Genomic DNA, 17,990 nt, shown 5'->3' with positions numbered 1-17,990 from the left:
CATGAGAGTGAACTTACAACACACACAGGGACCATGGAGAACAAAAGTAGTCACCGTCCAGAAGGAAGGACAGTTTCAGTATGAATTCAGTTATGATTGGAGGATCTACAGCTGAGTGATGCATTTTTCTTAATAGTTACATAGTATTTGAGGTTGAATAAAGACATTAGTCCATCAAGTCCAACCTATTAGGATCTCATTCTAGGAGTACCTGTACCCCTGTATATTACCTGTACCCCTGTATATTACGGTCCCTTAAGAAATCGTCCAAAAGTTTCTTGAACAATTCCACATTATTTGCTGAAATCACCGCCTGTGGCAGTGAGTTCCAGACCCTAACTGATCTTACTGTGAAGAACCCCCTTCGCCCCTTGTGCTGGAATTTTTTTTCCACCAATTTTAGGTGATGGCCTCTAGTTTTTGTAACGGAGTTAATTTTAAACAGTTTATCGCTAATGTTGCTACCACCATTGAACATTTTGTACATGGAAATCATATCCCCCCTTAATCTCCTCACCTCTAATGTGAACATGTTTAAATTTAGTAGCCTTGTCTCGTAGCTCTGGTCCTCCATACCCCTAATTAGTTTGGTTGCCCTCCGCTGGACTTTTTCCAACTCAAGTACATCTTTTCTTAGTACTGGTGACCAGAACTGGACCGCGTACTCCAGATGAGGTCGAACCAATGATCTATAAAGTGGCAAAATTATAGACTTGTCCCTGCAATACATCCCCTTTTTAATACAGGACAAGACCCTGCTAGCTTTGTTTACAGCAGCCTGGCACTGCAAACTACCTTTCAGTTTGTGGTCTACAATGACCCCCAAATCCTTCTCCATTTCTGACTTCCCCAGCGGCATACCCATAATTGTATAACCCATTTGTTTATTTTTAATTCCAAAGTGCATTACTTTGCATTTATCGACATTAAACCTCATCTGCCACATTAATGCCCACTCCCCTATTTTATCCAGGTCCTCCTGTAATGTTATAATGTCTAAGTCCGTGTCTATTACCCTCCCTATTTTGGTGTCATCTGCAAACACGGAAATATCGCTGTTAACACCCTCCCGATGTCATTAATAAATAAGTTGAACAATATGGGACCCAGCACAGAACTAGTTAAGGTACTGGAATGGATTTGTAAGATTTAACTTCTAAGTTTAGTGTCACAGCTGAGTGATGCACAAATAAGGTACACTTTTGTTAATAGTTAAATCTTAAAAATGCATTCAATTATCTTAACTCCTGAGTTAAGTCCCACGTTCACACCAGGGCGTTTGTAGCTTGTATTTTTCAGCACGGAAAAGCTCCGCACAAGAAATCCTATTAATTTCTATAGTCCACGTTCAAGTCTCAGCACACCGTCGCGCTGAGTAAAAAGCCGGTCGCTGAAAAAAGGTACACAAGCTTCTTTTTTGGGCAGATAGGAACAGGAAAAAGGGTCACATCGCGTTGATCTCCCTAAAAAGAGGCGCATACTTAAGGTGCCCATACACCTTACAACTATCGTACAATTTTGTTTTAAGATGGCTGTAACCTCATTAAATTTTCGCACAACCAACCCATCATGCACAGACCTGCAATTATCGTTTGTCTCCACCACTAATTAGATGATTGGCTGTTTCGATCGTACAAATTTCATTGTACAACCACGCCACTAACCCGCCGAAAATCGTACGATCGACTGAAGTTTTCTAGCATGCTGGAAAGACGAACGTCCTACGATTGTACAGTATCTTTGGTTGTAGACTCACCATCAACTTTGCGATTATCATCCGAAAACGCGATCGCATACAAAAATCGTACGATAATCGCAAGGCGTATGGGCACCTTTACAGGCTTCTACAGAGCTTTTCCGTGCTGAAAAATACAAGCTACAAACGCCCTGGTGTGAACGGGGACTTAGTGTCACTTTAAGATTACAAATGGAGACTCGACTGACATTGTTTTATACATTTCTTCTAACTTGTGGTTACTATACCGAGAAATGATGTGCCAGCAAGAAAGGGTTCATCCTATAATAAACTTTTATGTTGTTGTAAAGCACAATGGTTACATTGAAATAAAACATAACAGCAAGTACAAACTGTATACAAAGTTGCCAAAATAAATATACAATGTTTAGACACTGCATCCCCCTTACAGATCAAAGTGATTCCTCTGCTGAGTGGCTTTTCTAGAAGACACAAAGTAGTGTACATGCTATTTAGTGTGGGATTGCTGAAGTTCTGTGGAAGTTCATGCAGGGAAAGGCTGGTGTGTGTGCAGTCAGGGCTGGGGTAGTGCTGATAGTAGAGCAGATGCTTGCTGCAGTGCAATGCAACGAGCAGGCTTTGCCCTTGCCTGAGGATCACGTGCTCAGGAGCAGCTCAGCTCTAGACAAGCAGATCAGAGAGAGAGAGGCACAGATTGTCTGAGCAGGGAGGAGGAGACACTGCGGGGACAGGGGCTGCTGCTGCTGCTGCTGCTGCTACTACTGCCACACACACTTGTTATTCCCATCAACTTTTTTTCTGCTTCTTTCTCTTATCTTTTGCTCCAGAGGATCATATTATTTTCCTAATCCAGAAGAAAAAAAAAATTGCACTCCAATAATACAGAGCATGCACCTGATTCGATGGGAAAGAACAGAATTCCAGCAGAAGAAAACCAGATGTGAATGGAAATACTAAAGATTTTTTTTCCTGCTCATAGGACAATACGAGAGACAGGATACAGCATTTGTTTCAAGGAAGGAGGGAGTTCTTTTTTTTCTGCATCAAACTAGCAGTCTGTGCCAGGTCATCTGGACCTTAAAAGAAACAGTCCTTGAATTTAAATATGAACTGCAGACAAGAGAAGACCTAGACATCGTCTGGATATTTAAGAGAAAAGAAGGAGCTTGACAAAGACTGGCACAGGAGGGCATCTATGTATGTGCATGGCAGAGGAGAACTCTTGAAGGTGTTGGATGTACTGGTGCAGTTGTAGCAGCAGAGGATGGCTATGAGGAATAGAGTGAAGTGCAGCAGAGGTGACAGAGTGATGATGGGTTGCTGTCGGCACATTTTGTCTCTGCACTCTCTGCTGGTGCTGATGTTGCTGAGTATGGACTGCTGCTGCAGAGCTCAGGTGTACAATCTCAGCCTGGCAGTGGATGAGGGGCTGCCCCCTGGTACCCTGGTAGGAGACATCCGCGCAGGATTGCCGGAGGGGAGCCCAGGTGAAGGCTTCTTCTTATCAGAGGAAAGTGGCGAGTCACCGGTGCTCAGGGACTTTCACATAGACACAGACACTGGCATTGTAAGGACCCTGCGAATCCTGGACCGAGAGAGAAGACAACGCTACAGTTTTGTGGCTGCCACATTGCTGGGGGAGGTGGTGCAGGTAGAGATCAGAGTACGTGATGTCAATGATCACTCTCCCACCTTTCCTGTACAGTCACTTCATTTACAAGTATCTGAGCTGACTCCCCCTGGGACTACGTTCAGATTACCTGCAGCATGGGATCCTGATAAGGGAGAATTTGGATTAAGAGGTTACTCTCTACTCAGAGGCAGCCAGGAAGCTGCTTTTATCATCAGGTATGGGGATAGCAAGTCTAGTGTTGGGGCTGCTGGGAAGGATTGGGGTCAGGTAGCTGAACAGGTAAGGGGGGGAGAGAGTTTTAGTAGACCAAAAGCAACTCTTCAGGTTTGGAATCAAAAACATAATTCTAGCCAGGAACAGGACAAATTAGACCTGGATACAGCAGAGTTTAGGACAGCCAGTAAGGGATTAGGGTTAGACAGTGAGGGGTCATGGATAGGAGGCGGAGATCTGTCTAGTAAAGAAGAAAAGAGGGGCTCATATTCAGAAAGAGGACAGCAGAGGGAGTCAAATATTGAGCATGCCGAGGCTGGGTTTAATGGGGAAGAGGTATTTAGTGAACATTTGAAATCACCTGTCCTGGGGTATGATACAAATCCTGAGGGTTATATGTATGAAGTATATCCTGATACAAGGGGAAATGCTGACAATTCTGATTCACAGGAAGAAGTAGAGGTAGAAGGGTCATCTACTGATTCTCGCCTCCACCCGCTAGATCTAGTATTAGTGCATTGGCTTGACAGAGAAGAGCTGGATAGGTATCAGCTAGAAGTTGAAGCTTTTGATGGTGGTTATCCACGTAGAACAGGAAGGCTTTTTGTAGACATAACTGTGTTGGATGCAAATGATAACCCGCCAACCTTTGATCAGTCTGAATATAAGGGTTGGGTGTGGGAAAATGCCCCTGCAGGCTCTTCAATTTGCACTGTTCATGCAGCTGACCCTGATATAAGTAGCAATGGGGAAGTTAGTTATAGCTTGTGGTCTGGTGAGGAATATTTCAGTGTTGAAGAAAGTACTGGAATTGTTAGGGTCAGTCGCCCCCTGGATAGAGAACAAAAAAATGTTCATCAGCTGGTAGTCCAAGCTAAAGATGGTGGATCCCAACCTGAAGTTTCTAGTGTTCTTGTCATGGTAAAAGTCCTTGATGTTAATGATAACAAACCCAGCATACAGGTCACCCTACTTACTGAGAGTGGGCAACCGGAAGTATCAGAAGGAGCACGAATAGGAGAGTACTTAGCAAGAATTTCTGTTTCTGACCCTGATTTAGAATTTGAGGAAGAGCCTTGGGAAACCAGTGATGATAAGGGGAGTGGAAGTCATGCAGGCAGATTTCAAGATAGTAGAGAAAATGTTGGTGTGGTAGGACATTCACAAGCAAAAAGACCACCAGTAGTAAATATACCGCAAAGCAAAAATCCTTTGAATGTTGCTGAAGAAAAACATAATTTTAATCCATGGGGTACTGGAGCACCTCAGCATGTGTCACTGACTTTGGAAGGTGCTGATGGTGCCTTTTCTCTTCATCCTGTTGGACCACAAGTATATTTCCTGTGTGTTGACGCTCTTCTTGATCGCGAACAAAAAGATCTATATGAACTGCGCTTGCTTGCTAGTGATTCAGGCTCCCCTCCATTACAGACTCTAAAAATATTACTTTTTAGCATTACTGACTTAAATGATCAACCACCAGTTTTTAAGCAGTCTAATGGATTCCAAGTGACAGTTTCAGAATCTGCTTCTCCTGGTACTGCTGTCCTCAATATTAATGCACAGGACTTAGATGAGGATGGCCCAAATGCTGACATAATTTACACTCTTCTGAGCAGTGCTTCTTCTTCTGCTTTTATACTAGACCCATATACAGGGGTTCTGAGCATTTCAATGGCATTGGATTATGAAACAGAGACTGTGATAAACCTGGTGGTTGTGGCTACTGACCAGGGTAACCCTCCACTATCATCTAGCTGCCATGTGACCATAATGGTTGAGGATACCAATGACAATGAACCAGTCTTCTTACAACAGTTCTACAATGTAACTTTGCCAGAACATTCAGCTTTGGGGCACTGCTTTCTCCAGGTAAGATATAAAAGTCTTCTAATAGGATATATTTACTTATCATTACTTAGAGACCTTTTTCCGGCGCTTGGTGCTCCCTGCAGCAATCTCTTTTCTAATTGCACAATCTTTCTGCAGTATAGATACTATATTTGATTGATCACAGTATGTTATTGCGGGTTTCATTGTACAGTTACAGGGATCTGTTTGTCGAGCGCCACAAATTAATTGCTTCTATTTTTTTTCCACACTGCCTTATTTTTCTCATAATTTATTTCTCCAATGTTTGAAATGGAAATATGTGCACTAGCATCAAAGTGAAGTGAAAGAAATGGTTAAAAAGTAGAAAGATTGGTTAAAAATTAAAAAATGACATCATCGTGAGTAACGTCCTTCCTCCAACTGTCCTTGAAAATAAATAGATTAAAGTGGCCCTATTATAAAATTAAAGAAGTCCAGGTATATACAAAGTTAACCCTTGCAGTGGGGCTAACCTCACACGGCAAGGGTTAACTGCTCCTTTTTTTCTAGGGGCCAACATTCAGAAGATATACTTACCTGATCCTCGGTCCTGCGGTGGTGAGTGCTCACCTCTCTCCCCCTTCTGTCCGCATGTTGTGTGTTCCTCGGCCTGCTCATGTCTAATACAGGTGAATGGACTATATTAGACGTGATGATGTCAGTGGGGCTAAGACTGCTGGAGCCTGGGGGAGAAGGGGCTATAGCAGCCAGACGGGATCAAGGATCGGTTGAGTATATATTTTTTATTTGAGCCCCTAGAGAAAAACGAGCAGTTAACCATCACAGTGTGTGTGTGTGCGTGCGTGCGTGCGTGCGTGCGTGCGTGGTGGTGGTGGTGGGGGGTTAGCCCTACTGCAAGGGTTAACTTTTTACATCCCTGGAGTTCCTCTTTAACAAGTCTGCATGAATAAATTCCATTCAAGTCACAATATGCAGTAACAATATAATAATAAAGAAAAACTCCCATGAGCAAAATCATTGTGTCACTGGCTGTGCCTTCACAGTCAGTGCCAGTAGACTTCTATAGGACCATCTCCTGATCACCTGAGGATAGAGATGCTCAGGAGACAGTCCCATTGAAGGCTGTGGAGATACACTGTGCTGAGGGGGGTCATAGACAAGACGATTTTGGATGTCAAGACTGGAGAAGGCCACAGCTCTGAGATTCAAGTATGTTTGCATCACGGGAAACGGTGGGTTACTTTAGGTCAGAGGGGTGGGGAGAGTTATGGGGTCTAGGCAGGAAGGATAAGTGTGCCCTATGTTAAAGTGCACTTATCTGTTTAGTATTGAAATGAACACACACATCATCTCTGGACCTGCGTGTTAGTCTAGGAAGCAGATAGTGACTGTGAATGATGCCTGAACAAAGATAGTGCAAGTCTTCCTTCTTGGAGAAAAATGGGCAAAATCTATGCAAGAGATGACAATTTCCTGTAAATATTATGCATACCTATTGCTTAGCATGCTAGCAATTAACATGAAAATATATAACTGAAGCACACATTAACCCAGGTTTATGGTAGCATAAATGACTGAAAGCATTTTCAGTGCACAGTTATCTTCAAAATAGGTTTTGTCGTAATGTTTTTACCTTAGTTGAAATATGGCCAAAATGAATGATGAAATTGCACTGAGCAAGCTTATGAATAGACAACCCTGTTGAAAATGTCATTTCTCATGAAAAAATATGGTGAAGCAACATGTAGCACCTCCAGCTTATACTTTGTGATGTATTATCTATCTCTTTTCTGTCTGGCTGAAGGCACAGCTATTTGTTGTACTTTATATTTCCCATGGCAAAAACTGTTTTCTCATTACTTGTACCTTCATGTTCTGCAGTGGTTCAACAAAGAGATTCAGCCAACCATATCAGTCTCTTGCCCCAAAGAGTTTTAATATACAATCTAAGGTCCCTACAACAGTCATATAGCTGCAAACACTGTGGTTAAAGGAGAACTATGAGATGAGTGATTTCCGATCACCTCATAGTTCTAACAATGAGACTGTCACATGTTGGCTCAGTAGATCGGGAGGTGAGCGAACACATACCGGGTTCGCTCACCTCTCGATCCTGTCACGGCTCACTGCCCTGACAGGGGGAGGGGCTGGATTCCCCTCTTCCCGCTCCAATCTGCCAGCGCTGACTGGCAGAATGGACAGGGGAGGAGGCAGGTACAGCTGGCTCTGCCTCTAGATTGGCAGAGCCAGCTTTCACTCACGCAGCTGGGCGGATCCTGACGTCCAGGTCGGGAGCCGCTCCGGCTGCTGCGTCTCAGTATACCGCGAGCTGTAGCTCGCGGTATACTGAGCTTAGGGTAACGGGAGGACGCTAGTTTGTGTAATCCCGTTACCGTAAGGAGAACTATGGGGGAAAAACACTCACCCCATAACCCCATAGTTCTCCTTTAATTTAGTCAGAAGCTGATTAACCTGCCAATGTGTTCTTGGAGTTTGGGGTAAGAAACGCACATGACATGGAGGAAAATATACTCCATTCAGATTAGGCCCATTTAGTACTAAAACCCAGAACATCAGTGTACAAGGCTATAGTGTCCTAAGATATGGTGGCACATTTGTGGAATGTGGAATCTCCATTATAATAAATTTGACCACTTTAAAGGTATTTACAGGGCTATTCACAAACGGGTGAAGGGTTTGGAGAAGGCAGGAGAAGTGAACAATCTAAGACAACATAGCTGAACTGGAAAGTGAGCTGAATTGGAGAATTGTTCACTTCTCCTGTCTTCTCCAAACTCTTCACCCTTTTGTGAATAGCCCTGACAATCTTATCAGGATTTCATTATTTTTAACAATAGTATTTTCTGAAAGTATATATGTAATTATTCATGGCTGACTAGTAGCTACTGTTGCATCCATGTTCAAGTACGGTGAAATGCCGGCACTCTTCCAGACAGCAAAAAAAGGCTGAAGGAATATAAGATAATATATTCAGAATTAAGGGCAGAGTGGACTGGTAGAATAGTAAACAGTAATTTGAGGTAACCGGAAACTGGTCATACTATTATTTCATGGGAAGATGCATAAATGAAAATGCCAACCACTTATTAGTAAAATAATAATAGTTTAGACCTAAATAATATATAAGGGGAAAACAACAAATCTGATTCTAGTAATGTTTAGTAACAGCATCTTTGAGGCTCATAATTGCTCCACATACAGTATGTGCAGTGCCATCTAGCCATGGAATCACTTGAAAAAACGTCTTCATCCAGAAATCACAGGGCAGTTACAATTTGTTGTACCTACAACTGCAGCTGCCCATTTTGCTTTGTCTCCTGTGGCAACAGCTGCACCCTCAATGGAATCAACAGAATCACAAGCTACAACTCCTGTACCTCTACTGGTGCTCAATTACATGGCACAGTTCTTAGACCCCGTTCACACCAGGGCGAACAATCCCATACATTCCTACGGGGGCCGCTCATGCAAGCGCGCTGATCTGCGCAATCCGAAACGCCTGCCGCCCAAAATGCGTCACGCTGATCAGCGCATTTTCCATAGAAATGTTTATAGAAACGCGCTGATCAGCGGGTTTTTGGGCGCTTTTAATTGCGTTTTAGTGCTGAAACGCGATTAAAAACACCCTGTCTAAAATCATGCGGAAACCGCACTGAAATGCTGCCACCCTGGTGTGAATGGGGCCTTAGACAGGTAAAGCTGAACATCAGGCAAACACAGAGCTGAAAAATATCTATTCTCACTGTTTGAATTACAAAAAAGACAGTTCGGTTTAACGATTGTTGTAGCTCACACACCTCTGCCACATATACAGGCAGTTAAAAAACTTAAAGAAGAACTCCAGGCAAAACTTATATTAACCCTTACAGTGGGCCTATCCCCACACTGTAAGGGTTAACTGCTTGTTTTTGTCTAGGTGCTAAAAAAAAAGTTATACTTGCCTTAACCGCTGAGCCGGCTCCCTACTTCTCTGGTCTCTTAAGCCTCTCTCCTCCTGCACTGCAGCATTGTAATGTGCCTCAGTGTCCTCACGTTCTTTACGGGACCTTAGACCGCTGCAGAGGAGGGGGAGAGAGGCTGGAAGGACTGGTTTAAGAACAAGCCTGCTCCGAGGTTCAGGTGAAATGAATTTTTATTTAACACCTAGACGAAAACAAGCAGTTAACTCTTGCTGTGCGGAGGTAGCCCCCCTGCAAGGTTTAATAGAAGTTTTGCCTTTAGCTCTGCTTTAAAGTAACTATTTCCTATTTAGCAGTGAAGCATCCTGGGTCACCGATCTTCTTATTATACAGCAAATTAGTTGTGCGATTACAATAAACTCTCCGTTATCTGGTATTCAACTAACCAGAACTCTCATCTAACCAGAAAAACATATCCCCTGTGTACTCCTCACTGTTCTGCTGATCTGCGGTGTGTATTATCCTGAAAATGGTCGTGTGTCTATTTGTCTTTATTTGCTTTTGATTACTGCATTTCAATATTAATATGAAGTCAATACAGTGTTTATGTTATGATATGGTATAGTATGGGGTATGACATTAGTTAGATCTATTTTTAATAGTAACTCGCAATCAACCAGAAACTAGATTTATCCGGAATCTACCAATCCCCATGAATGTCGGATAACAAGGAGTTTACTGTATTACGATTGGCTGAGCAGTGAGCCGACAGGTAACACTGCCAGCTTCAAAGGCAGTGCTGTAAATAATGGTGACTCCTGTCTGACTGTACAGTTTATCAGGAGTTATTCATGTGAATCACACACACTTACAATTATTTGGCAGGTAAAACAATTCTATATATATCTATTTAAATATGAACTTACCAGTGTGCCTACAGTCCTTTTTTAAGCCTCCTTATTAGCCTCATCCTGACTACCTCCATGCCTCTAAATGGACCCTAATGTCTTTTTGGGCCCATGTGCACCAACACAGGCAGAATACCCAACTAAATATGAATATATGATTTTCACCATTGAGTCTTGCTTAACTATGGTAGTCATCGGTGAGATGAGCGTTAGGCTGGGTTCACACCTAGGCGTATTGAATATGCGCGCTTCCGTGGGCTACTTGGCTGTATCCCAATGGAAACGCGAGACCAAAACGCCCCAAAGAAGTACATGTACTTCTTTGGGAGTAGGCCGTTTTGTATCGCGTTCGGACGGGCGGAAATACGGCAAGGTGTGAACCAGACCCATTGAATACAATGGGATTTAGATGTTTAAGCGTTTGTCGAGCGTTGAACACGCTACAAAACGTTCAGGTGTGAACCAGGCCTTATTACAGCTAGGAATGTCCAGAGCCTCTGATCTCTGACAAAAATGTTGCTGGTTGAAATAGTTAGAGAATGTAGGTTAGAGTGTGACTTATAAAATGAAGGTTACCTTGTGACTCATAGGATCCTGTTATTCCATGTTTAAGATGCTTTGAACAAATGTCCATCTTCTGGTTTCTTGGTTTTGGCCCTATAAATGATTGAGATTACACATGTTATCAGTCAAGCATTTCACTCTCAAGTGTGTCTCTAGCTAATTGCCCACACACCTTACGATAATCGTGGGAAATCCCGCGATGGTACGATTATCGTAAGGTGTGTGGGAATCGTGCGACCTCTGCTACTGTACGGTCGCACGACTTTTATCTTAGGAACATGTCCGAAAACCCGCCGAGAATCGTACGATTTTCGGCGGGTGTGTAGCATGTTCGTAAGATAAAAGCCTGACGGGCCGGTGTGCACAAGCGCACACTGCCGTACGGCATTGCGGTCATCGGAAGCCCGCCCTTCAGCGGGATCCAAGAAGGGCAGATCGTACGTTTTTTAAAGTACTTTACAACCCTCGCAAGACAAAAGTCTTGCGAGGGTTGTAGAGTGTATGGGCACCTTTAGAAGAATATCTTTCCCTTCACTGACACATTTAGCTGCGTATGTGTTGTGCATAAAGCTGATTAAATTACAGGCTTTCACCACAAAATAGCAAAGTGACACAACATGAACAAACTGCCGTGTAGCAAACTGCCTTGAGTGCACTATCTGTCAGCTGCAAGTGATAAATCTGAAATATTTATAAGTTATATTTCAGACTTTTCAAATACATGTACCTACTATACTTTATCATCATTCACACCATAATGTATGAATATTTATTATTCAAAGCCATTTAGAGTGAATACAGATAAATATACAGTAGCAGAATGCAGGCAGGGGTTTGGTATTTCATTCCAGTGGAAAACTTGGGACCTACTACTGTGCACTGCTTGTAACAAAATGCAATAGAAGATTACAGCATGGACCCTCCAGTCAGTGGAGTGTCCATGGTGAGAGCCTGATGTGTTAAAAAATTAATTCCGCCAACATTACTCACATCAAACATATGTTGGAGCTTATTAAGTTTTCTGTTATTTAGGAGGTAAAGCAGATATAATAGTTGAATATAAGACTGTTTTAACCCATTTCAATGGGGGGAATTTTTCAAAACTGGAGCAGACAAAATCTGGAGCAGTTGCCCATAGTAACCAATTGGGTTCTGTCTTCAGTCTGTTCAGTTGAGCTTTGGAAATGAAAAAGAGAAGCTCATTGGTTTCCATTAGGGATGCACCGATACCGGTTTTTCGGTATCGAGTACCGATATTTTTTTCCCGATGCCGGAAGTCCCATTAAGGAAGCCAGGTCGGCCTGTAATGACTTGCCACCTGGCTTCCCGATTAGCCAGGAAACAGGGCGGCGTGTAAACCACCCTGCTTCCAGGAAGCTGGGCAACGCGTCACTACACAGCGGCCGGCTTCCTGATTGGCTTGGAAGCCGGCTCCATGCTCCGTCGTCACCAGGTGATAAGGGAGCATGAAGCCAGGTTTCTGGCCAATCAGAAAGCCGGGGGGCGTGTAATGACATGGTGCCCAGCTTTTTGATTGGCCCACTCCATGCTCCCTTGTGACGAGGGAGCATGGGGAAGGCTTCCTGGCCAATCAGCCTGATACCGGAAGCTCAAGTATTGGGCTGGGCATCGGAGTACTCGCCCAAATACTCAGCATCGTCACCAATACTAGTATCTGTATCGCTGCATCCCTAGTTGCCATGTACATCTGTTTTCCGATTCTGTCCTCTCAATGTGTTTTTTTCTTTGGAAGTGAAAATATTTTTTTCATATTTATGAGTGTTTTCTTAGTTGCTGTTCAAATACCCTTATCAGTAGTATTTACACAGATTATCCCTTTTCAAATATAGTGTAAACAATAATGAAACTTTTTTAAGGTTGGTTGTTTTCTTTTTATGGGGTCAGGAAGCTCTTTGACCTAGTAGAACTTACATATATAATAAGTGTGTTACATTACTATATTCCATTCTTGCATGAGGTCAGATAACTGAGCTATGTGTTTATTTGATCTAATTTGTTGATAGTATGTGATTGTAACTTGTAGAGCCCCATGGGCCTTAGAGTATTAGATGAGGTTCAGGTCACATCACTCCAGTTACAACTTGGAATTTCTCAGATTTGTCCAAAGTGATAACTTCCCTGAAGCTACTACTGTGGCTCCTAGTTGTTCTGCTCTTTGAGTTTTTTTTTATTATCTTTATGTAGACAGGCATATTAAAAATTCTGGGGAATGGGGGCAGAAAAGCCTCATGGTATAACATGGTACGATAGTGAGTATTTTAGCTAATAAATACATAATCATGTTTCCACTGGTGTAGTTGGTTGGTGGTCAGTGGCAGTAGACTGAGGACCACTGGTCTGCTGATTTTATGAACATTACCCTGAGCAGAAAATTGCTTTCTGTTATGAACATTTTTAGGGTAGTGGAGCACAGAAGATAAATTAGGAGAGTAACTATTTGGATACAGTTTGGTTGTGAGACGGTCAACAGAGAACAATAAGGCTTCGGAAAAAAGGGACCTCTGTTCTCTTGTGACCACATTCATTAATGATTTATCATTAGTGATGTTTGATGGAAGACATCACAATGTTTTTTGCTGAGTGTATATTTCTTTCAATATCACTTTCAATATCTCTACAATATTTTTTATTGTTACTTTTTATGAGTGCAGTTTGCATGTGACTGCACGATATGCATTGAAAAGAAACTATTTAATAAAAGTGCCAATCCATGAAAAATGATATTAGTGGGGTCCGTTCAACTGGTATCTTTTATCTGTTGGGCTAAATCCACTAAATCTCACTGCCTAGATTATGGCTTTGTGCTGTCCATCATTAGGATTAGGGTGTTCCTGTTCTTTGTAATAAGGTGAATTAATGATCCGACAGAGTAAGCGGAACCCCCTCATAAGTGTTCAGACCTGGGAATTCAAGCATAGGGACTTCGGAGAGAAAAAAAAACAAAAACATTAAATAGTTTAACTCTGTAGTATCTACAGAGCCCTGAGATATCTGTTTGGTGTAGACTGCCCCTTTACAGGGTCAGTAAATACTATAAGTAAACCATGCTTTTGTATGTTCCTTTGCTCCTCTCTCATCCTATCAACCTTCTATTAGTATGTTAAAACCATAAAAGTTATCAAATGTCACAGTCTACAAGAACTAACAGATTCTTTTCCCCATGTGCTCTATCGCTTTGACCTTCTGTTCAGTTCCGTGGCATATGGCAAAGTGTTAGAGACAGAGCAACTGGATGTGTTTTGAACTCCTAATTGGAGAAATCTTTTATGCAACAGCCCCAAAAAAATATCTTACAAATGTCAAAAAAGCCATTACTTTCAGCACTTTTTTGGCTCCTTAAACATGTATAGAAGTGCATATTACGTAGGGAACTTCGACAGGAATAAGATATTCTGGGATTGTACAGGAAAGACAGCACTTTTAATCATAAAGCGGAATGTGTCTGTCCATCTGATTATGTCACTATCCAAGTGAATCTGTGTAGATTCATTCTTGGATGTGCATGGTTGAACCCATTTTACAACAATAGAGTCCTGTAGGCATTTTATACTCAGTATTAGGTATACCACATTAAGGATGTGCAGCTAAATGTATCCTGCATTCTGCATTCCTGCTGTGATCCTGGCAGATATGCGCAGGTTCAATATCTTTTCTGCATAGAGGGAAATGTTCCATTCTTTACTGGGCTGGGACATTCTCACAATGATATGTTTTAGGGTAGTTCTCGATATGCTATTAAAAATTTCTCAGAGTCTTTGATCCTTGTGGTGAAGGGGGCTTGATTTTCTTAGAGCTTTCGTAAAACTTCCAGATGTAGATTGTAGGTGAAAACCAGTGAAAAGCAATTCTTCATTTCACTCTGTACTGTATATATTTCTGGGGATGTTCATTTCTTTCTTGATCTGAGCATCATGCCTGTTCTATGCATATCCCTCCTTAGCTGTTCCAGGTAGATATCTCTGTCCGTGATGTTAGTAGATGTGACACTTTGTGTCCACACTACTGACAAGGTACCAGTACAAGAATTGTATCAATAGGCAAAACGTTTATTATCCTGTTTTTGACAGATAAACTTTGCCAGCCGATAAAGGGTATCAGCAGCACAAACTACATTGTTCTCATCTTACTTTACTTTAGTGGAGGTGTATACTGGGAGAATGATTGCAAGAATTGCTGACTACACCTCGTGCATTCTCCTTCAAGAGCAAAGTAAACATATAAAATAGGGATGTGCAGATACCAACTACCGTACTTGGTACAAGTACAGATGACCTGTATATTAACTCTTCATCTCCCATATTATGCACATTTGCCCATGAACCCTCTCATCTCCATCCTCTCACTGTATGCACAAAAAACCCCGTCATCTCCTGAGGCCTCTTCATATGACCTGATGTGCCATTATCTACTGCATCATTACCAAGCCCCATGTTTTAACCCCCTTAATTCCAGCATATTTCTTAATTTCCAAAACATTGTGGCCACAAATGAGATCAGCTTGGTGTGTCTATCTTCCAAAAAGAGGTAATTTCAGTGGTGCTCGTATAGTCCTGGCATTTTTATTTTAACATGAAGTAAGGAAAAAAAAATGTTCCCATATTTTTTTGGTCTTTATTCTTTTCTATAGTAAAAAACCCAGTCGTTATTGAATACCACCAAAAGACAACTCTATCTGTATACAAACTGCTATTATATTATAATTTCGTATAATTGTGAAAAAGTGTCAGGCAGGGCACTGGACAAACCTCTAGGGACAAAATTTAAGTGAAATAGTTTGATACATAAGTGTAATCATAGCAGATTACATTGTATTGTGTGTATTCTGTGTACATTGCAACTTTTCACTTTTGAATTTCCCGCCTGCTGTGACGCCCGAAAACGAAACTAGAAGTCAGATGCCGGCTTTTAGTTTCATTTTCGGGCTGCGTACAGCAGAGGACGCCGCGGGCTCGCAGGGACAAGGTAAGTGTCACTTTTCTCTGCAGCCCCGAGTCTGGCTCGGGGTTTACCGCTCCTAGCATTGAAAATTAACCCCGAGCCAGATTCGGGATTACCGCCAGGGAGGTTAAACGAATTTGACCAAGTAACTGTCAGTCAAACTATCACAGCACTGATAGTTAGAAAATGGCCTGGTAATGAATGGGTGTATATAGGCTGGTACTTATGTGGTTAAATATGCTTTATGTCTGTGAACTTAGAGCTAAATGCAATAATTCACTTGCCTGATGTTGACTAAGAGGGTTATTCACAAAGCTAGCTGAAGGATCAGCTGAACAGCGTTCGGCTCACTTCACTTTGGGTCGGTTGTTCACTCGGCTGCCTTTGGCAGCTTTGTGAATAACCCTCTAAGATACTGTATTGTTTTCTTTTTGTTACTGTCAGTGTAAATATGTGCTGTGTTTAATAATAGTTACACAAGTTACACAATAAAACTATTACAATATACAAATACATTTATATATGTTTATATGTTATATACGTATATATGTTGTATATGTATACAGTTTCATATGAGTGTTTACTAGAGAAAACCTGAATTAGTTTCTTAGTAAGGTAGAATAAAATTTATGAGCACTGATATACGGGACGGTCTGATTTCCTGACAAGGCCATATTAAATGCTGAGCTCACTTAAATTGACTCAGTCATGCTCTGGTGTCTTATCCTTAACTTGATACTCTGTTTATATTATGAGAAATGTCAAGAGGAGAGTAGAGTGAACACCACTAAACCCTTATCTAAAGAGATGCTGTCAGCAAAGCTTTGTGATGCTTAGTGATAACTGTTTAACGGTGAATAATGTCCACATAGCAGCAACTGATTCCACCACGGTCAAGGTACATCTACTTTGATCAAAAACCATATGCATTCTTCTGTGAGATCCATATAACATGAAACATTCTCTGCACAAGTAAACTTTAATCAGCATGGAAAAAGAATGCATAGTCAAGTCTGTTTCCTTCCTTACACAAATGTAAATCAACTAAAATAAACATTTATCTGTGTCTGATTGCAATATATATTATCGTATATGGAATATTCGTTCATGGAGCTTTTTATGTATAGGTTCCTTTGCACGCAGACCATGAAGTTTAGGATCTTTGTTTTGAAATCATGTTCAGAAGTAGAATTTCTGAAGTGACTTGCTGCTGTCTTTGAGAGCACTATTTGCCATGCAGGCATATTAGCCAAATGCCATGGGCAGCAAAAGAGTTATTTAGAGCCCATCCCCAGGAAAACAAAAAACAAAAACAAAAGAAAACCCCATGCAGTGGGCTCCCCTATTTATGCCAAGGGATCAGAGTAAAGCACTTTTACTTACCTGATCCCCGGTCCCCTGACAGTCAGGGCTCACCTCTCTCCCCTCCATTCCAGCTGGCGGACTGTTCCTTAGCATCCTCACATCGAATGCAAGTCTGTGGAATCTGCATTAGACACGATGACATTAGCAGCCCTTAGACTTCCAGAGTGAAGAAGAGAAGTGGCTGAGGGGACTGGTCTAGCAGCCCACAGGGAGCCAGCAGGAGTGGGGATTAGGTAAGTAGAATAGCTTTTTCCTGTCCCCTAGTCATAAACACCTACAGTGCGGGAGCAGCCCCACTGCAAGGGTGGTTTTTTGGTTTGCCTGGAGATTGGTTTTGAAGCTGAACTCCAGGCATAACTTATTATGCATACTTACACTGATCACACTTGGCCCAATGTAAGTATGCATATTCATACCTGATTGGCCCACAGGGATCCTGTTCATCTTTTGGGTCCTTGTGGATCCTTGTCTTGAGCAGCTTCCTCTGAGGGGCAATAATGTCACGATTCACCTCTCCTTCAATGAGAGAACACGTAGTATTTATAGATGAAAATACCCGGTGTTCTCAGAATGGCCACTGTGCCAAACAAGCTACCTGCTGTGTTTTCAGAGCAGAGGGGAAGCTGCTCAGCATACTGAAGTACCAGGACCTGAAAGATTGCTCCGGAGTACTACAGTGCTTTACAGGATCCCCGTGTACTTCTCAGGTATGACAAATGCATGTGTACATTGGGCCCTGCTGGACCAATGTAAATACGCATAATACTTTATACTTGGAGTTCAGCTTGAAACCTTTTGCAGCATTGTTTTGCATATTTTAGGCCTGAAGGTTACTTAAAACCCCCAATAATTTTATATTTTCTGAGAGCAGAAAATGG

General features: G+C 42.0%; 1 protein-coding gene across 1 annotated transcript in view; it reads left to right on the top strand.

Annotated features, from left to right (window-relative positions):
* Positions 1-2,981: 2,981 nt before the first annotated feature.
* The window catches only part of DCHS2 (dachsous cadherin-related 2), a 242,221-nt gene continuing 227,212 nt past the window's right edge, over positions 2,982-17,990 (top strand). The window contains 3 exon segments of the mRNA XM_018557926.1: positions 2,982-3,585; positions 4,021-4,676; positions 4,833-5,435. Coding sequence (XP_018413428.1) covers positions 2,982-3,585; positions 4,021-4,676; positions 4,833-5,435 — 1,863 coding nt within the window.

The sequence above is a fragment of the Nanorana parkeri genome, unplaced genomic scaffold, assembly GCF_000935625.1.
Source record: "Nanorana parkeri isolate BGI_ZX_2015 unplaced genomic scaffold, ASM93562v1 scaffold311, whole genome shotgun sequence".
NCBI lineage: Eukaryota > Metazoa > Chordata > Amphibia > Anura > Dicroglossidae > Nanorana > Nanorana parkeri.
Note: the sequence above shows the minus strand (reverse complement) of the source record. Positions and strands in the feature narration are given on the sequence as shown.